This window comes from Haliaeetus leucocephalus, unplaced genomic scaffold (assembly GCF_000737465.1).
Source record: "Haliaeetus leucocephalus isolate CR32 unplaced genomic scaffold, Haliaeetus_leucocephalus-4.0 Scaffold243, whole genome shotgun sequence".
NCBI classification, from domain to species: Eukaryota; Metazoa; Chordata; class Aves; order Accipitriformes; family Accipitridae; genus Haliaeetus; species Haliaeetus leucocephalus.
In genome coordinates, this window is record NW_010972679.1 from 171,082 (window position 1) to 193,324 (window position 22,243).

A 22,243-nucleotide genomic window follows, 5' to 3' on the forward strand; every position below is an offset into this window, starting at 1 on the left:
CCATTAGACAAGTGTTTTCTTTCCTGGGCAAGACAAATAAGCTATGCTTGCAGTTCATATACCAGTGCAAAGTTATTTCCAAGGCAAGGAAAAAACTTATTTGACTTGTTAATCAGAATATGAATGGAGACAGACTTATATTGTATCACCCCAAAAATATTTGCTTTGCATTATAAAAATACCTGACACATAAAGGATATGGAGAAAGTTGTACTCCTGTTATTCAAAGAACACCTGTACTGGAAAAAAAACAATATTTGATTTAAATCTCATTATCAGTTAAAATATTTAAAACTGAAAACTCCAGTTTTAGAAATGTTATAATTTTATGCTACACCAAACAAAAATTTTGTGTTATACATTAAAAATAGTCATTATAATGTTTGATATCTCTGATGATAGAATAATATTTCTATGTTCTTTTAAAACTTGTGTTTTCTCAGATGATTTCTGAACTGTAGAAAGTTTCTTGTTGTATCAAAAAGTGTGTCTACCAAGGCATAAATTCAGACTTAAATCAATATGCTATTCCATTTTCTCACACGCTGTATTTGATTGTTCCCACACATATTCAAAATTAAGTCTGCCATACCATAGTGAGAATGTTACTTTTAAATTCTTAGCATCTGTTCTAGAACTTTCACTCTGAAAGGTGTCTTGGACTATAATAACATATTGTATCAATCCAGAGATTTTGTTATGCCCTTTAGTATGAATTCTGTGCTGTTAATAAATTCTTAAATTTCAGTTGCCCATGTTTCATAAAATATGGTGCATCCTATCTCTGTCTTCTGAATACAAAAGTTATTAATATTTCATTTTAAAGCATAATGGCTAGCCTTAATCAAACAATATATTTCATATCACTGTGTAGAGTAGGGCATGATTTTACAGAAATTTTACAGGAAGTTCACCGAACTTGCATTTTTATCTAGCAATTTTTTTTCATTTATATTCATACATATAAAATAAATAATTATCAGTGCACCAGTGCACTCATTAAAGCAACAAATATAGTAAATTAATATGTTCCCAAATGAATAATAATATTTTGCAAAGTTTCAAATCCCTTCGTATTAAAGAGTAGCTATATTAAAGCTATTAATAAATACTGTATTTATTTCTTAGGTCTTCTGGGTTGGCAAATCTCTCCATTCCTAACATCCAATTACAACTTTGACCATTTCTTATTTTTCTTTCAGATTTATTTCCTATGTCATAATGCATTGCTTGCCTGCCAAAAAGATGGAATATGCAACTGTATACTGAAGTCACTTTCAGAACTCCTCAGGAAATCACTCAACACTCTGCAACTGTTACTTATCTTTCTGTGCCACATTCCAACTTCTATCTTCCTACTGGAAAGACTTTTTCTGTTCAGAGTCTCAATCTCAAACAGGCTTACTCAAGCTATATTGGCAACGTAGAACAAATGTATCTAGAAAATCTCTAGCAAAATAGAACAATGATGAAATATAAAAGAAGGATTTTCTTGGGTTTTTTTTTCATTTTTTTAAGACCTTTGCTTCATGAATTTGAAGAACAGTTTGAAGAGACAATCTTCTGATGAATTTTTGTATATTTCAAATTTATATCCTCTGATGGGCTTCTAAAGGATCAGACTCTTTAAGCAAAAATAATCTCCTCTTTTCCTGGATAAAATTCAAGAGCTTTGAATAAAGACAATCTGTAAAAGAGATTGTCACGAACTTGTGAACTCCAGGAGGGACTTCAACAGGGGCTAGAGAGTTGTTGGGGATTAGTAAATTAGAGAAATAGGAAAAAACCAGAAGACCTTGTAGAATCTTAGAAGGTTAAGCTCAAGACTGAGCTGTTGCTCAAATCAGTTCTTACCTTATCCCACTGAATACTTTTCGCACACAGCAGTCTCCACTAGCCAGAAAATTTGAAGTTATTAAGCTTAGCCTTAAGTTAGTGGGTAATGCCACTGGCATATGATTTCAGATGAAATCCTGTCCTGCTTAAATCACCGACAAGGGTCTTGTCAACTTCAGAAAAGACAAGATTCCTCCACAGAATTCAGTATCACTAACTACAGAAGGACATGTTTTCTTAAATTATGCAAGTATAAACATCAATTACCAGGAAAAACTGACCTTCCATTAAGAATGTACTTTTTTTCTTTTAAAACAAACTTAAGAGAGAAAACAAAATATTAGAACTTACATTCAATATCAAGGTACATGGTCTTTTGGTGCCCACCAATTCTACTTGCAGCTTCACAGTCATATCTCCCTGAATCTGACAACTTCACATCTTTAATATGCAGTGACGATTTTCCATGCTGCCCTTTGACTTCTATACGGCCATCTGGGCTCTGTTTACATTGATTCAGGAAAAAAGAAAGGTTTTATATATATATGTATATTTATGTATGCTTTATATATTAAACACCATTGATAAGTATGACTGAAAGCATCTCTTCACCTATGGTGAAGTTATTACTGACAGCTAAACAACTTCTAAATTTTTCAAATAAATAAAAAAAAAAAAAAAGAAAATATGTTCTGTTTCTAGGCACTATAATCAAGGAAATAAGTACATGCTTAAAGGAACATTGTCAAGGTAAACCACAAAATGTACCCACTTATGACTGGAATACTAAACTGCATACTCAAAACCTGTTTATGATCTCACTCAATTTATTATGATGCTGTAGTTAATGAAAATGCATACATGTAAAATCATAGTATCTTAGATTAGAGTTAGCATTATCTCTTTTGTCCTTAAAAATATAACTGTGAAACTGAATAGAAATACCCCCTCAAACAATGATCAAAACACAAATCCAATTATAGATTTATTTTCATTATTCACATTTTCTTGTCAGAAGCTCACAATTTTTAAAAAAATAGGATCCATAAATGTAACTGGAATTTCTGGATTTCATTTCCATATCATTGCATGGAAAAGGGCAAGGGAGAAAAAATAAATGCTGGCTTCTCATCTTCTGGAACATAAATTCTGTATTTAGCAACTTTACAAAAATCCTTATCCATAACACCTCCCCATCCCCTCCCCCAAAACTATTTGAATTTCAAGAGTATAAAAACATTAGGGAAAACTAAATAAAGCAATTTTTAAAAAAATCCTTTTCTTGACACTTCAACCTTCATGGAGCAGTATACCTGAGGAAAAAGAAGTTATTTTTAATCTGGTTCTGCTCTTTACTTGTTTTGTAGCTTTGGGAAACTTGCTTTACTTCTTTGTTTCACTTCTTTCATTTGAGGGAAAAAAAAGCTGATAAAAACTATTGATATTTACCTACCTTCATTACTGAGGAAAGTGGAAAAGGGAGGGAAAACAACTATTTCGTTGTATCACATTTAAACTTGAAACATACTTCAATGTCCAATCCTATAAATACATACACTCAAATTTACTGCTTTTTACACTAAATACTCACCAAGTGGCAGCTGATATTTAAGTGACTGAGCTTTTAACTCTGTACAATTGTTTCTTCACTGAATACAGAAAAAATGCGCGCAATTTATATCTTAAAATCTTTGACATAAAGCAGTTAAATAAAGCATTCTGTATACCATAATTTCTATCGAAAGGAAAGTATTCTGATCCCACATCAGAATCCAAGAACACTGAATTTTTTTTCCTGTGAAAACCTCACAGCATAGGTACATAAATTAAAGTTACGGAATTCTAATGTAAGAACAAACCTAAAATCCTCTGGGGATTGGTAAAAATTAGTAACTAAAACCACTTAGTTATCTCTTATGTAATTTCTAATGCTGAAACTTCTATTTTCATTATACCTTTAAAAAAGGAAAGAGAGAACTTATGAAGTTACTAATAAACATGCTACAGTACTGAATGTCACGGGTTTTGGAGGGAATTCTTGGGATAATTAAATTGAAGTTCTTGAAGTAAAACATTAAATAGTTTTCTAATTTCTGATATACAAACTACTTTCTATGACATAATTAATAACAGTATTATTTACCTATGGATTATTTGCTCCTTTTTTAAAAATATCATGTCTGTCATGAATTGGTAAATCTACATTATTCCTACCTAAAATGTACATACACTTCAGCAGATTTATTTCTTATTTTACCTTGATTACAAATATTTTCCCAAGAAGTCACATTTAAAAATGTGAGAAGACATATGCTGAAACAACCTGTGACTATGAATCACAGATACAGTACTAAACACTGTATTAGTGATTCATCTAGAGCTGCCCTCCTAAAGCACTCGGGTAGCTCTGTACAATAGAGAGTAGTAGTAGAGAACAGGTATTTTGAGAAAAACACTTTCTTTGCCCTTCCTTATTGTATATTACAAAACTACAATGAGGAGCCAAATTCTTTCTTAGTACCTCCTCCTTGCACAATACGAAGTGTCTGTGTAATTATATTGATCTATAGCTGTAACAACACATTCACTGAAGTTCTTTCACCATAATTTTCTGAATTAGATCAGAGATTATTCAACTAGCTCAATTTTCTGTTTCCAGTAATAGGTTATTAGAAGCTAATAGGTTATTAGAAGCACATATGAAAAAAAAGAATAAAATTGGCACTAAAAATATATATGCCAAATGGCAATGCTTCACTCCCTGAAAAACAAATACATACTAATTGTACCTTCTGTGCAGTATGGTCAACAGGATTCATGTAAAAAGAGTTAAATTATTTGTAATCCTCACTAAAATCACTAAAGGTATTTTTACAGAAGTATAAAATTTGCAGTGCTATTTTGTACTTGATGACAAAGAAAAAAATTATCAGTTCAATACTAATCTCAAATACTATAATTCACTGTATAATTCACTATATATTTCAATATAATTAATTCCATACATTACAAAGCACAGATATGAGTGCTAATTGATGGGGGGTTTTTTGAAAAAAAAAAGGTAATGAAAATAAGCACAAAGATCCTTAAAATGAAATAACTTTTACAATAACTTCTCAATCTTGTTTTTAGTTTCTGTATTTATTTTCTAATACTGCTGGAAAAAAAATTTGGTCTGCACCCAAAATAGCTTTCCCATGTTCTCATGTATGAGAAAAAAAAAATTTGATCAAATATAGTTGATGTAATATATTTAGATTTATAGTAAGGGCAAAACCCAACTTAATAAATACTCTGAATGATATGACATTTTTGCATAACCACATCATCTATTCTCATCATCAAATATATGGTAAGAAGCATCTTGAGAGGGATCTATTAGGTTAAGCAAAGTCCACAAAAAGAAATAAAAACCGTAACAATTGTAGGCAAGAAGATTTGGCCCAAATTATCATAGAAATATGTATTTACTAAAGTTAATTTCTACTCTTCCAAAATTGTCTAAAAATTATTACAATAGTCTCTTTGAAATTGATTACAAAATAACATAATATATATAATAAGGTGTTTTCTGCTGCATTTCTCAGAATGCATATTACACTGTGGCTTCTTCATGAACAGTTTAAGAAGTCCTGTATCTGGTCCTATTCTGCAGATGGGTTAGTGTACAATTCCATTAATTTTTCTGCAAACATGGTGCAATACCTGAATAAAAATATACTGTTTGGCTGACATTCCTGAACACAGAAATACATAAAAGAAAACAAGAGTGCAAATACAGACCAAGAAAATTCCATAAATAAATAAATAAGTAAATATGTTTTGAAGCAGTTGCCTATGTCTAGAGAGGATTGCCAGAATATGCTGGAGATTAACACATGCAGATGAAAAATGCAAGATAGTATGGTGAATTTTCACAAGGACTTCAAAAATACTAGTGTGGCTGTATTACATCATTCTATGGTATAAGTCAGTTAACAGAGATCTGAGTAAATAAATCAAGGACATATTGTGATGACACAAAAAGCACAATAACAGTGCAGTCATGCTGAAGCACAGCTAGAAGCAAACTTTAGGAATGCAGCAGAGACACAGAAGTTGACTACAGACAGCAAAGAGCAATGAAGAAACTGGGACAAAAATCGAATAGGCAGTGTTAGCCTGAAGCAAAAATTGAAGCCATGTTAGTTATATTTCCCTGTTCTTGTAAAGGGCATTAGCAAAACTAGAATATACCAACAAAGCAGAAGTCTGCATTTATACTGATCCATAACATCAGTCTTCTTATTTAACTTTGAACAGCAAATACACAATGTCAAACAGGGGCAGCACTAACCCTGGGGTCTGCACCCACCAGAACTTTATAACCCTTGGTAAAACCTTTCTGAGGCTTATTTCCTTTCTGCATTAAGTATGGTGAGCACACATTAGCACCACATCTGGCACTGTAACACAACAAAACAGAAAGAGGAAGAGACAGCACACATGGGAACACAATGTACACTGCACCTGCCCAGTAGTCCTCAGTAGAAATCTCCACCAGGAAAAAAAGCATTGGAACTGCCACTGGTGACAAATCAAAATACAGATATAATCTCTATAAATTAAAAATGTCAGTAACAATCATGTCTGCCTGAAATAATAATGGACACCTACTAAATTGGAATATTCTTTTTTTCCTTTCAAATGTTATAGTGGGAGAGATGTACAATACGTACTATGGTGTTTTCTGCTAGGTTGAATAAGTACATGTGCTTTTATTTCTTAGTATTAATAATGAGTATAAAAAATAGACAAAACAAAACCCTAGACAACCAGAACAGTCTCTATGGTTCAGTACTCATGATTTCTTCTCATTCACTGAATTACTCTGCATCACTGTGGAGCATGAATAATCAGTGAGGTCTGAAAAACATATATGGTCAACACGATTCCCTACAGACATACATATTTCTTTAGAAAGATCAATGAGCAAGTATGTTAACAGGCACTTACACTCTAAGACTTTGGAAGCATAATTTCAATAAACAGACCATTGTGTGTCCTGAAAATGGTAAAGACAGACAAGGTCTTTGGAAGTTACCTTTTTACAGCATTTTGGAAATCATAATAAAATCTTAATAATTCAAAATATTTTTCATCATTAATGTTAATCAGATAATTTCATAGAATTTATAAATAAAACTGAGTTTGGGGGGGCTTTGTTGGTGGTTTTTTTCCCCCCAAAACCTCATCACCAGCATAAAGCTAAAACACACATGACAAATCTTCAGCAGAGAATTTGATAGTGTTTTACTCAGGTAAAGTTGACTTTGTGACTTTATCCACATAAAAAACATATTCCCTAAATTAAGAATTTAACATTTCACAGAAAAACACCTTTTATTTTGAATACTGATAGCAATCTAGTTATCTGTCATCGTCAAAGAAAAAAACGCTCTTCTACGCAGGCCTCCAAGTAAAATTATCCATAATAACAACACTGAATTATAAAAAAGGGCCTTCTGAAAAAAAAAAAAAACAACAAACCCCAAACCCAAGGAGCAGGAACTTTCTGCACTTGCAATATTCTTATTCAGAATATGTAGCTCAACCCAAAGGAATCCTACACTAATAATAACATGGGAGGTATTTCATCACTTGAGATTAATTCTACAGACTCTGTAAAAGTAAATAAATATTTTCTATTTTGATAAAATTCTTGCCATTCTATATATGCTATTCTACTACCTGACTTCTTCTGTCATGCTTTTGCTTCCCAAACTTCTCACATGATTTGTAGTTCCACACATGAATATTCCCAAAGTCCTGACCGGCTGATGCTGACCTAACTGGTCAATGCACAGCTTCAAAACCATGTTCCAGAGCTCCCAAGGCAGTACCAGAATGATGATAACCATGTATTTGAAGGGATCCACATGCAGAGAGAATAAGGATGAGACGACAACATCCACAAAGAGACAAGAACAGCTTCTGGGATGGAATAACTCATTCAGGTATCATGGAGTATTCAATCTGCACAATTCCTTTGCCACCGTAGTAAAAAAAAAAAAGTGTAATTTATCAGAATGGGAGAATTAGCTGATTCTGATGCTTAGATATTGTCATTCTTTTTCAATTGTAGAAAGCTTTACTTGGAGAGAGGTGGATGGTGTGATTAGTGGTTAAGTTTGATTTATAAACCATTTCTCCAACTCCCACTGAGGAACTGTAGCACCAAATGAGATGAAGTTGTATGACTGCCAAAACATGCATTTTGAGTTGGCTGAAAGCAGGAGTGGAAAGTGACAACAGATGCAGAAATTGGTGACTCATTTGCAGCTGGATTTTGGTAATAATACTTGGATGGTTAGAGCAGCTGTAACTGTGTTGATTATCTTCCCTCCTACAGAATTCACCATTTGGCTGACAAAGTACTCCTTCATCCCTTGAAATCCAAATGCAAGCAAAAAATCCCTCCAGGTAAATCTAGACAAGTTGAAATACCTTTATTTGTTTTTCTTCTAATGTTTAAAGCTTATTTGTGATCAAAGTGCCATTGCTGTCCATAGTTACACCACTGCAGGTCAGTTTTGCCTGTCATGTATTCACCAAACGTCTTCTGACACCTTGTGTACTTGAGTGCTATTTTGGATGTGCATTGCATGTCTTAACAACAGAAAAGATTAAGAACCAGTAGCTTAGAATTAAGAGTTTTGTTTCTTTTGTAAAACACAGTGCAACATACCTAAGAACAGTCATTGTGAGAACATATAACTTGAGTAAAAACTGCAGGACTTTTTCAAGTTGCTCCAAAGGAGCTGCTGCAGATGTACATGGTAGAAGTTCCTCACATTGGTAGGGGGAAAAAAAAAAAAAAAATTAATTTTATGCCTAGCTCTTCCTTCTTCAGATCAAATTGTCAAAAATTGCCAACTCATTGTGTTGTCTTGGTCATGTTTGAGTACGCATCACTGAATTTTCAAGGAGAAAACAAATACTGATTAACAGAATCATCTTTGGAACTTCATGAGTAACATTTTTTTTAGGAAGCTTTCTGATTTTGAGTTGTGTTGATAACCACATGAGAGGAAAATTTCAGATCACATACTTCAGGCTGACATTTCTTATATGTGAGATTTAAGCAGATCATAATTGCTCATGAAACTGTTCCTTGAAGCAGCATGAAAGATAAGAACTTCTGCAACCTGACATGCTGATACTAAACGACGATAAAATTCCAGAAGTCTATTAAATGTAAGTGACCAGCAATTCCTAGTCTGAAAATCTACCTTTGGTGATGAGAAAGGGCTGTTAGTCACAACAGCCATCATCGTGTAGAAGCTGATGGAAGCTCCCTTCTGGATTATGGATGGTATATTCACAATATTTCCCATTCTCTTCAGGTAAATGTATTCTATCCATGCACCTGTTGGAGACAGCAGAAAATTCCAGAGTATTGCTACGTGCATATGCCTTAATGTCCAGTGAATCAGAATAATGCTACAGCAGTGTCTTGGACTTCAGTGATTTTTATAGGAGACCTTGTAATTCTTTTAGAACTGCAAGCTTGTTAAATACATATGTCAGCATGCTGAAAATTCCTGATTTTTTTAGGAATTTGTTTCTCCATAAGGAAGAAATTATTGAAGAACCTACTGTTTGTAGATCTATAGTGCAACATCACGGAAGTCACAAAAAACTAATCTTGAAGAAAACAATATCGTCGTTTTGATTTTCTGTTCATCTGCAGACATAGCAGTTACTTCTAAAGAATTCAGATTGGAAATAGTAGCGGGTACTATGCAGGTTGTTAACAGCATGTACAATATCAGGAAAAATGTATTCTTGAAAGCTTCATATAACTTTTAGAAATTATGAACTGATATTTGATTGATTCATGCTGGCATTTCTTTCAAACTTAAGTTATTATGTAACGAGATGACATGGGATACACCAAACCCACTTACTAAGACATGGAACAGAAAACAACTTCTTTCCTTGATTGGTTTTTACTCACAAAAGAGTATGAAAGAAAAATAATAAAGAGAAAATATGATGATCAGCCATTCAAGATTACTTCTGCTAAAGATGCAAATCACAATAAAGAAAAGGTTGAAGATTATTAATGGCAAAAAATATTAGCATCACATGAAAAAAAGCTTGTAGAGGAAAATAATCATTAGTTTTGGCCATAAAAAAATAACAATAGTAACCACAAATAAGTGTTTATAAGTATAACAGAAATACTATAACTGTAATAATTACATATGTACTTTGCAATTAGAAATTCTGATTCACTCATAAATACTGTATTTAATGGTTTTATTCCTAAGAATTTTGCTGATCTGAATCTACTGAAACACTGCTATGATGCCATTAACACAGGTGACTCAGATAGATTCAGACCAGCAAAATTCTCAGGAATACGACCAGAAGTACAACATTCTCATTCAATACAGACCTCACACAAAACAGCCACTAAAAATAATGATATTACTATACAATTACATCTTACTTTAGACAATAAAATCTTATTGTAACTTGATTCTTTGGATAAGTGAGAATGAGACACAGGTGATTATACCCCAGCTTTGTAAATGGTTTAAAATGGTTATGAAGCTTTTGTAACTTCAGTGCAAATTGGAGTCATAAGGTCTGCCTGCAAAAGGTGAGTAAAGGAAGACTCTAGCATAAGCATACGGCTCCAAACATGTACCAGTATGGCATCTAGGACTGCTAACTGTGATTCGCCAGAACTTATTCTTCAGTGATTACTCAATCTCTGTGCATCTGAACAAGAATAATCACTATTAAATATGTATAGCATCAGTAGCAACGAGTATGGTTATTCTGACTAGGAACTTCAGCCTAGTCCTGTTTCTGTTTAGGCTGATTCAAATCTGAAGTAAATATTATTTCAGCTGTAGAAATAACTACATGGTGAAAATGGTGAAACTATACATGGAACTAAAATGGTGAAACTATACCACTGTACTGCACCTAACTACCAATGCAGAGTGAGTTACAAAACTGTGAAAGAACAAGGAAACATCAAGCATTAGGATCCCAGCTTTCATTCAGGCAGGGATTGTACCCCAGTAAGTATGATTCTCCTATTACTAGTAAAAGCTCTGCACTGCTCCAGTGCAGGGTCTTGGGACTTGCCAGGAGTTGCCTTATTCTGAGGTGATTTCAGTTTGGTTTATGATTGCAAGTCCCTAGTCATCAGGTAACTACCTGAATTTGTTTCTGCTTAGCTCTGTGCTAAGCATGATGTATGGCAATGGTCTAACTAACAAACATTAGCTCTTTATCTTGATTGGGAATGGAGGAGGCAGTTCTGTAACTTTTATAACTAACAGGTGAAAACAGTAAAAAAAAAAACCAAAACAACAAAACAACCTGCAGCTGGAAACCCATGAAGACAAAGCATGTAAGCTGACTGCAGTACAAAATGGAAAAAAATAACTTCAAGTTGACCCAAAGCAAGGAAGGAAGCAAGCATGGTTTTGGTCAGGTTTCTTTTTAAGGGGCTGGCATGGGAGGTTAAGTCATTTGTGTTTTCCCCTGGAGAAGAATTTTGGATACTGATGAATTGTTAACCCTTCTCTCTTTTTTTCTTTTTTTTTTTCCTCTAAAGGAAAATGAGCACTGTCAACCTCAGGTCTCAGGAGAATACTGGAAGGGTGACTATAACAATGAAAAGAAAACTAGGAAGCTTTTGTATAACAATTTTAACAGTAATGTTAATTATTTTACCCTGTATTACTTACATAACTTGGATTAAAGTGGGACTGATAAATTCTTGGATAAATACTGGTTGTATCCCCCCTCTTGCTCTCAAAACTCTTCTGTAAAAATATAAAATAACCTTTAAAATGACAACTACTCCAAGAATGTCAAACTAAGCTTAATGCATTTATATATACTTTCATTTCATTTTCATAGAATTCAGGTTCAAACCATGACGCACTCTAGCTTTAGTTGCAGGAATAACTGACGTGGTGAAGGTATGCAGTTATATAACACAGAGTAGCACAACATGTGCTTTCTTTAGAAAAAAAAAAAACAAAGAAAAAAAGGATCATGATTTTAGTTTCTCTTACTGGTTTTTTCAGTAGTTGTATGCAGTTTGGGATCCTTTCCAGTTTTCTGTAAAGGTGATGTATATTTTATTAAAATGACTATGGCTAGACAGCAGATAGGAAGTCTGTCTGGAAACTGGGATGAAGTGGAGCCCTGCAGGGGGATAAGCAAGCAACAACGCTTCCTTAGGGGAAGAAAAGGCACAGAAAGCCAGAAGTCCATCACTTGAGTCATGAGGACCAGGGGAATTGTCTGCAGGAGGACACAGATCAAAAAGTCTTTGCTCACAAACCACAATAATTCTGTAGGGCTTTTTGCAACTGAAGAAACAACAGGAAATTATTGCACTAGCCAGCAAAATGGAGAAAATGAGCTCACCTGGACATATCTGAAAGGGCATAGAAATATTTGTTCTCAAGTTATTTTACTTAATTGGCATCATCCAATAGAGTTTCTCTATTTACACTTCTAAATTTATTTATATGTATGCATAAAAATAAAAGATTATGCTGAACATAATTAGGGCATATTTGCTAAATACGACCTGTGAGTTCAGGAATTCTTAAACAATATCCATGAATCTTAGAGGTCTTAATTTTAAATCCCTACAGTATTGCTTTTGGGTGAGATAATGATACTTCTATCTTAATAAAGATTACTATAGTTTTGGTAGTACTGAAATCACTTTGAATCTGTGATAAGGAAGCACTGATAGCTGTGGTCTAAATAACATTGCATGTTTCATACTGTAAATATTATGTTTGTCTAATCAGAATACATGCAAATTCTCTCCCCCCCCCAGTTAAAAGCTCTAAAAGAAGCCACTGTAGTTCCTGTTGAGATTCTGTACTTATTTTCACATTTTCTAAATTAAAACAGAAAATATATTTTGATCAACAGACCGTAACTCCAAATAAGGCTTCTGAAATGTGTTGGCAAATTGTATTATTCAGTTTGGAACCCTAAATATTCACAAAACTGTATTTTTAATGCAAATTTCTATATTAAATATCCATTTTTGTATAGTATTTTAAGAAGAGGAACATTTATAGAGTATTATGTTAATTCAATCAGTTTTTAGCAAGTAATATAACCCTGAGGGCTTTAACATTACTTATCAGCTACCTATAAGATACATTAAAGCATGTTAGATGATCAGCTTGCATTAAGGTGAAGATTACCACATGCTATTAATACATTGACCTTTGGCATAAATGTCACAACTTGATTTATACAAGCAGAAATTCACAGAAAAACAAAAACCATCTTATTTACATTATTGTAACATTTATAATAACATTCTAAATTAATGTTATTAATTTAGATAATTAATAATTATTTAAATTAAAATTAATGTTAATAACACAGGTTGAGTCTGTGCATAGATGAGAGTTATTTTGACTATGAATTAGAGCTCAGACCTATGGTTCAGTTATGCAGTCCTAAGAAATATTGTTTGCTGAATTCCAGAAGCTGTCAGTAAGGGATGGTGCAAACAGTCTTAATTTTTCCCAATGCAAAGAAATAAGACTCTTGCATTATGCTTTATGTTAACTTGCACGGCCTCCTAACTATCACAGGTGATAGACATACACTGGTCCATTAGCATTGTCATGTTAAACTGCCAAAATTTGACTGTGTTTGAAATCTGAGAACTGGTATTAATAGGAAGATAGCGTATGAGTAGATGCACACAGGGAAGATGGTATAGTGAAAATGTGATAGGAAAATGTGGTTTTTTAACAGCATACTAAGGACATTAACAAATTATTAAGAACTAATTATTACACAGAGTTTAGATAATTTGTTCAAAAAAAAACAAATCAAAAAAACCAAATCGAAAAACAGAATCCAGGCCACTTGCTTTCATACTGGTTTTGCCAAAAGTCTAAATATTTATTTTCTCCTAATAAAAAAAAGGTATTCAAACTGCTTTTCAGGTCAGGAAAACTGCTGACAGGTTTTAATAGTGTGAAATACATTTTTCCAGCATTACACTGTCAATTGTATCAGTGATTGTGCTCATTTCCTATGAGTTTCCATGGTATGTAGAAAATGTAACATTTCCAAAGTCTCTGGAGAATGTCCTATAGTATATCAGTGAACACTACCAAATTACTCCAGTGTATAAAGTGTGGCTGTATCACTTTTAATGTATCATCAGATGCAGGACCTCTATTTCATCAGACAAGTAACAGCTGTTTGAAAGTTATTAAACTGTTAGCAGATAGTACAACTGATACTTAGGCAGAAACTCATGAAACAATCTTTTGTGTAGTGGAAGGACTGAATGAATATTCAAGTCCAAGCTGCATTGGTATTGTAGGAAATATTGGTCCATAAAAAGTTCCCTGATAATTTCAGTCTTCATTAGTGTAACAGATAGAATATCATCACTGATGATGAAATGGAAAAAGCTAATATTGGAAGGGAAAGAAATGCCATTTCCAAGCCTGTATGGCTTTATTTCAGCCAGTAAATGCAGCACCACAACCCACAGAAAGTACCCCAAAATATCTATTTTGTGCATAGGTAGTACATAAGAAAATGGATAAATGGGAGACAATTTTTAAGTTTGAAGTATAAATTAGGTAGAAATAGGATTATCCATTTACAGAAGGGATAAAAAAAATTGTATTTAATTGTTAAACAATTGATTAAATTAATGATGTTCCTAAATAAACATCCTTCTTTCCCTAGGTTGTTTAAGCTTTTAATACAGAGGAGGTATTAAATTTTACATTTTATTGGCTTTTTGTCATCCTTAAAGAATCAACAACTTTGTCCCAGTGGAAAATGACCTTAAAGTTTTACTGAAAGGAAAAATTTGCATAAATGAGAGAATTCTGAGCTAGTGTAATACCAATACAGTCATACACGCAACATGAATACATTTATGGATATGTGTATGTAAAGCCATTTGGGTCTACTCTGGGTAACAGAGAATTCAATTTCTCTCCTAAAAGATGAATAAATCTGAAGGGCCCTCTCGCCATGTGGCAGAGATTTAGTATTGAGTTGTCAATATAACCACCAACTAAACCTGCATTGGGGAAGAAGCTATGGTACATCAAAATAATTTCTATCTTCAGTTTTGGCTTCATTTACATATCACTGCAGATACTGTTATCTAAAGGAGTGTGTGGAACTCAGATGAATGATTGCACTACTTATGGAGTTTGAAATATCCACATTGGCTTGCAGCTTTCCTACTGTAATGCTTCCTCGGCTCACCCAGGAAAGCTGCTCTGTATTTTTAGCTGCATACAATCTTACCCCTCCAAAATCAATCTTCCTACTAAAATAGTGTCACCCCCCAAAACTGTACACTCTGCTTTTAGCTCCTTCTAGTTAATTGAAGAGTTTGTTCCAAGTCCACATTAGTGTAGCTGAACATGCCACAGAGATGAAGGACCCCCAAAACATATGCAGTTTTGTATGGGTCAGATGACTTGTGAGAGTATACTATTCAGTGCTTGTATGTGCTCCATGTTTTGCATACGTCATAGGGTATAAATCTGTATAATCTCAACAGCACTGATTACCTAATATTTAAGGCCATCCTCCTGCTTTCTGCTCTCTTTCAAGTCCATTCATTTACCTTCTCCTTCCAGTCACAATATTCTTACTCTTTTATTTCATAGCCTTAACATGTGAAGCCCACCATGATTCATTTTGGGGTTAAAAACAAAATAAAAAAATCTTTGATGCCTGATTGAATTGTTTGCAGAGTGTCCTAATTGCATAATCAAATGCAATTGCAGCATTAGGCCTCTGATAATATTACAACAGAAAAAATATTCTGTGATATTGTAAGTAGATTAATTTACAAAGAGTGGGATTTGTATAGCTCAGAAAAAGAAAGAAATTGCCTGGACTCAATTAAAATTCCCTAGATACATCTATGTCTCCTCTTTTGGGGTGATTCACTTAAAATAAAGACCTGATCCTCAATAAGCGAGAATGTAACAGAGTTCTCATTACTGTCTCAAAAGAAAGGCAACACAATTCTCTGACACTGTAACACTGCTCCTTTTTCTGCAGCAACAATAGCATATACCGGAAGCAAAACATTTTTCACCTTCTTTTTATTGACATTTGTAACAGGTGAAGTGGAGTTAACAGGCTTGGGGAAAAAGCAAAGTTGACCTCTCAAAGAAAAAGGCAAACCAAACCCCAAATTCTTTACCTTTGTCTATTGCCTGATCATTAAAACTATGAAAAACTCTACAAGCGCCAGATAGTTATGATTTGCATGCCAATATAAAGTGAATTCAAACTTGGAAAAGCATTTAATTATTGGTCTGAGGTCTGCAATATTTAGAAACTATGTCACAGGAAATTTCACAGGGACACCCAGATTATTATTGCAATGGTAGGTACATGCAAGGAAGTAGAACTCAAGCTATCTCTGTAGTCTTCGTTAGAAAGTTAAAAATCAGAGATTTTTTTTACTTATGGATACAAGAAGAAAAGTATAAGGTATTTCAAAGACATTTAGTGAAACTCTATCAAATATATACAAAATAGAGTGTCATTTCATATATCTTGAATTCAACATCCAAGTTGCAAATTTTTTGTTTGTTTGGTTTGGGGTTTTTTTGTTAACCAGTTACTCCACACATGAGGCATTATCAAAACTGAGTATCAGATACTGGACTGTGGCCTCTCCATGCTGACTTCTTTCATTCATTTTGCATGTTTAGATCATAAATTCTTCAGGGTAAAGATTGTCGCTTTGGACACATGCTGCATACAGTGGAGCTATTGTCTCATATCAAGCCCCATCTGTTATTGTCATTTGTATTCCAAAACAGGGCTTGAAATGCTAATTGCAAACATTGGTCAGCTTTCATATTTCTGCTAGAATTAGGTACTAGGAAAGTAGAGCATGAAACTCTGCCCTCACACTTCTGCAGCATGCACAGGAATCAATGACATTTTTGTATCAGAGAATCAGGATATGCTCTCCTTCACGGATGTGTGTAGATATGTATGTGCATGTCCAAAATCCATTTTATAAGTGATTACAGCAAATCAAATCCAATCACTATCCTGCCTCTTGTTCTACAAAATGCAACTCTTCTCCTGCCTCCTTTTTTTACTGGGAAAAGGGCCAGGCTTGCTGGATGCACAGAGGTCTGTAGGAACATCCCGTTTCAAATCACAGCCAAAAGGGGCATGACCAGGTTGGCACATTAGTGAAAGGACGTGCAATGCTGGGGAGTCGGGGACCAGAAGCGCAGAGGCAGAGTACATGCACCAAGCAGAGAGTTTTGGCTTGACACTGCAACAGCAGATGAAGCTCTGGTCTTGGACTAAACCTCCATTTTCATTTTCAAATCTTTAAGGATAAGCCAAACACCTTCTGTCATGCATAATCATTCATTTACTCAGGCTTACCCACTCTCATGTATTTATGGGTTTTAAAGCCATAAAAGGATTACAGAGGTCATCTAATGTGACCTCCTGGAAAACTTTTCATTTAAACTTTCAAGAGGGGCCAGAGGAAGTGGAAAGACCCATTTATTTCAAATTTTCAATGAAAGAGGGACCACACACTGTATGGTAGATTGTTCCAAAGGCTAAGTGATAAAAGGAGAGAGGAAAAGGCTTCTTTGCTTCTTGTTTGAACTCACTTGGCTTCAACTTTCAAATACACACTTCTGATGTACTGAAAATCCTTTATCAAAGCTATATTTTCCTAAGCGATCATTATAGACCTCTTACTCATTAACATTATCCTCCTTAAGCCCAGCAGGGTTATTTCTTTGATCTATGACTTTGGTGCATATTTTCCATTCTTTTGGACATAATAATTCCAAATCTTGAAAAAGCCTATGTCCTTAGATTTAAGATCTATCTATCATTTGAAAGAAAATATTTTGAATCCATGCAGGCTAAGAATGGTCTCACACTCAGCCCTCTTCCTTATCCACACGAGGTATGGTTGCATTTTAGCAAAACAAGAATAACATGGTTGAGGAGCTACATGCTAGAAGTAACAAAAATATAATTAAAAATAAGAACAACACTTCTTGTGTTTTTTTGTTATCATCATGTTACTATTATAGTTAGAGCAGTTCTTCCATCTTCTATGGAAAAAATTCATCGCCTAAAGATATTCTTAATTCAACAAAAATGTTGGACAAAGTGCAGTCTATATCAAAAAATGTTTTAAAACTGATAAAAAATTCAAAAGATGAACTCACTGAATGCAGCTGATAATTTTTATGTTTATGCAAGTATGTCTGGTGATTGGACATGGCTTCACAAGTTATCACATATAAATAATAATTTCAATTTAAAACTATGTTACACTCCCCACATTTTCTTCAATTCACCTTTTCCTTCTCTTTCATTGTGCAAAACATTGCTGTATTATTCAACAATTATACAATAATTTAATCACTGATAGTTTTGTTCTTTATTCACCTGATTTGGTAGAAAAGCACAAGCCAAGGCTTTGGCATCCTAGAGCTGGAGCAACCACTGAGCAAACACAACATTATAGCTCAAGAACATATACAGTATTTCAGAACATTTATTCAACGTTCAGCAAACCTCTCCCAGGAGCAATACACATAGAGTTCTTTCATTGGCAAGAACAAGAGGAAACCATATAACTGCGTTTATTCTCATTCTTTTTATCTTCCATGTACCGTATGTCAGCACACTGGTAGAATGTGAATATAAGTTTTAGTTTGGTTGTCAGTATTATTTAGTCGAACCACAGGTCAGAGAATGCTACTAACACATCTAGACAGTTTAACCATGTACAGTTTGAACTAAGAATATAATACTATCCTATATAAGCACCGGATAAATTTAAGGTTTCAACTGCACCAACATTTTTTAGCTTGTTTCTGCCATTTGCCTTCATTTTCAATTTCTGATATAACAAAGTTATTTTAGGAACATTCCAAACATAAATGAAAGGCTACATTTGTAAATTTTGAAGCAAGTGTATTCTTTGTGGGTCAGAAAGATGACCTTTGACTTGAAATATTTAAGGAGGAGAGAAACTGCTTTGTTTTAATGAAAAAATATTAAAAAAAATATTATATAAATACTGTTATATTGCTCCAAAATGGAAATCACAGAGCAGGAAAATGGTAGACAGAGCCTCACGTAAACTGCCTCAATTCCAGGAAAGGTCAAGTCAGAGACTAGACCAGACCAGACATTCTCCTTCAGAACACAAATAATGGAAGTACATAATTCCTTAATATACAGCAATTCCCTATAAACTGAGTGACTTACTATGTAACTAATTCCCTCAATGGCATGATTACTGTATAGAGTTGTCAATTGTTTTTTTAAGCAACAGCTATGAATATGCAAACATCTGCAGGAAGACTGTATTTCGCTATTTGATTATCTGGAGTAAAAATTCTGAATCAGCCAGCCAGAAAGATGGTATCTTACATACTTTAACCAGCACAGAGAAATTCTGCAGTTTATGTAAGGAAATTGAGAAGAAAATACTTGTTCAAATACTAAAAGAAAACTATTTAAAAACAAACAAAAAAAAGAGCTCTGTAGAAAAAGCTTGTTATCTGCATGGTTAGGAATAACATTACACTGTTCCGTTTTGCTTTCACTATTCCATCTAATTACAGCTCTTGTTCTCACAGTAACTGACTTCCTTCATTGTCGTACTGTAATCTTTCTCTACTCAACTTACTATTGTAATATAACATGAAAATGGGAAAACAAAATGGGAATATAGGCTCAATTTGTAGTTATAGACTACTTGCTCCATGTGAGAAAAACTATAAGAAAAGAGAAAAATAGGGAAAAAAAGCCATTAGAAGTGGGAAAGAAAGAACTCCAAAGTATTCAATTTTTTTTATTTCAGATTTCTACAACCTCCACTGCATTTTGATAAATACTGGACAGAGTCCAAATATAGTCAAGAAGGGCTACCGGCAGCCATTGTGATCAAAACAAAATTGAAAATTTTAGCAGGGATTATGTACGAAAATTTAGGCCTGATGAGATGAATTACCTTTCAGCACTTTAATTGTTTTTTTCTTAGTATTTTTTTTTTAATTTAAAATTTAGAATTTCCATTTCTCTCTTATTACCTTGGAAAGTAGCAATTCCTTCCAATTCCACAGGAATCTAGAATTAATCTATCTCTAAATTAATTTTCTGCTTACAAAAAGATTAGCCAGACAATACATATAAAGGCTGATTTACCTTGTCACCTTCAGAGAAAGTTATCCCATCAATGGCCCTTTTCCAAGTAATCTCTGGGATAGGTTCTCCTTCTGCTTCACAGATGAGGGTGGCTTTCCCATTCTCAAATGTGGTTTCATTTTTAAGTTGTATTATTTGAGGCTGTACTGTTAAAAATACAAACTACATTATTCAACCTGCACAAAGAATGTCATGTCAAAACCTTTTAAGCTACTTTTTTTTTTTTTGTTAAAGCACATTCATGTTTTTTAGTTAGAATTAACTAAAGATTTAATGTTACCATCTATCAAAACAATCAACTTTTCTGACTAAGTTGCACAACAACCATTTCTGTACGTCTGATGACCTGGACTCCTGGCTTGGCATGGCTGCCACCCCCAAGGCTGCCTGCTCCCTCGCTGGGCTAGTGTGGGATGGGTCCTGGCTGACAAGGCCCCTGCCCTTGTGGCTGTGTTCGTGTGTTTGGCACCTGGCTCACTGTCCCTTAAGGACTAGCCAGCACTTACTACTCTTTGGCACTTCAGGAATGAAGCAAAGATTCAATGATTCCATGATGATCCTGCACCTGGGCAGGAATAACTCCATGAACCAGTGCAGGCTGGGTGCTGACTTGGCTGGAAAACAGCTCTGCAGAGAGGGTCCAGAGGGTTCTGGTGGACAAGAAGTTGACGATGAGCTAGCAATTAACCCTTAAGTAGAGAAGGCTCCTGGGATCTTAGCTATGTGTATAAATACCTGATAGAGGTGAGTGCAGATAGAGCCAGAATCTTCTCAGTGGTGCCCGGTGACAGGACAAGAGGCAATGGGCACAAATTGAAACACAGGAAGAGGAAAAACCTTTTTTACTGAGAGGGTGACTGAACAGCAGAACAAGCTGCCCAGGAGACTGAGTTCTCCATCCTTGACAATATTAAAAACCCAGCTAGACATGGTCCCGAGACACCTGCCCTGGCTGACCCTGCTCTGAGCAGGGGCTTGGACTAGATGGTCTCCAGAGGTGCCTTCCTGCCTCAGGCACTCTTTGATTCTATGATAATCTGTGCTTGTCTTCAAATACAAATTATTCAGAAAAAAATAAAGAATTATTCATATTCTTGGACTTTGATCTTTAGCAATATCTAACTGCCTTACATAAATTACTGAATTTAACAAAATCCCCTGATAACAAACATATTGTACTGGTATTAACACTATTAAGAACTGAAGAGTCCTCTGATAGAAAGCTATTCATCCTTACTTACCGAGTAAATTGGTGGTAAGATACATTAAAAAAATTCCAGATATTGTTTGCATTCTTCAAATCATTCCACTTTATAACCACAAGTACACAGCAACTACAGCTCTCAGTCTATACTGTACCTTGTCAGGTTATTTACATATGCAATATGATTTCTGATTACATGTCAACACTTTTATTTAGAGGACTTATCTGTACAGTATCATACAAGAACTCTGTTGTAGAACTATGCATAGAATAGTACTCTCTTCCATGGCGTTCAAGTATCTTCATAAAAAATGTTTTGATCTTATATATTCACTCATATATAACCATTAATAAGTTTCTCTGAACCTATCCACTTTACACATCAAATGAGATACTCATCCCACTGGAAAACATAGCATGTAATCATGTAATAAGAATATGATTCAATATATTTACACCCAAAAGAGGTGAATTAAGTTTACATGACTGAATAAAATTTTGACAGCTCTTAACATTGACTTTGTCAACATTAAGTACATTCATTGAAAATAATGTATTTTCTATGCAGTTTTCCTGAGTTTTGCTTTTGAGGGAGCACTACTATAGTATATTCTATATGAAGCAGAAAATAAACAGAGGTAACCTATTTTCTAATGGGGTTACTACAGTAAATGCTATGCAGAAGAGTAATATTGGCTTATGTTAGTGGATCAAAAGGGGAAAGAGGGTCATTCAGGTTGGAAGGGACTCCAGGAGGTCATCTTGACCAGCCTCCTCATCAAAACAGGGTCAACAGACCCTGTTCAAATAAGATTGCTCAGTGATTTGTTGAGCATTATCTTGAAAAATGCCAAGAACAGAGACTGCACAGCCTTTCTCACCAGCCTGTTGGCAGTGCCTGGCTGTCCTCACCGTGAAGAATGTTTTCCT

The 22,243-nt window shown here is 34.3% G+C and overlaps 1 protein-coding gene across 1 annotated transcript in view; it reads right to left on the minus strand.

Annotated features, from left to right (window-relative positions):
- Positions 1 to 22,243, minus strand: part of NCAM2 (neural cell adhesion molecule 2) — a 160,612-nt gene that overhangs the window by 92,759 nt on the left and 45,610 nt on the right. The window contains exons 8-9 of the mRNA XM_010568451.1: positions 20,110 to 20,255; positions 2,188 to 2,338 (exon numbers count right to left, since the gene is read on the minus strand). Of these exons, the coding sequence (XP_010566753.1) occupies positions 2,188 to 2,338; positions 20,110 to 20,255 (297 nt within the window). The remainder of the gene's footprint in view (positions 1 to 2,187; positions 2,339 to 20,109; positions 20,256 to 22,243) is intronic.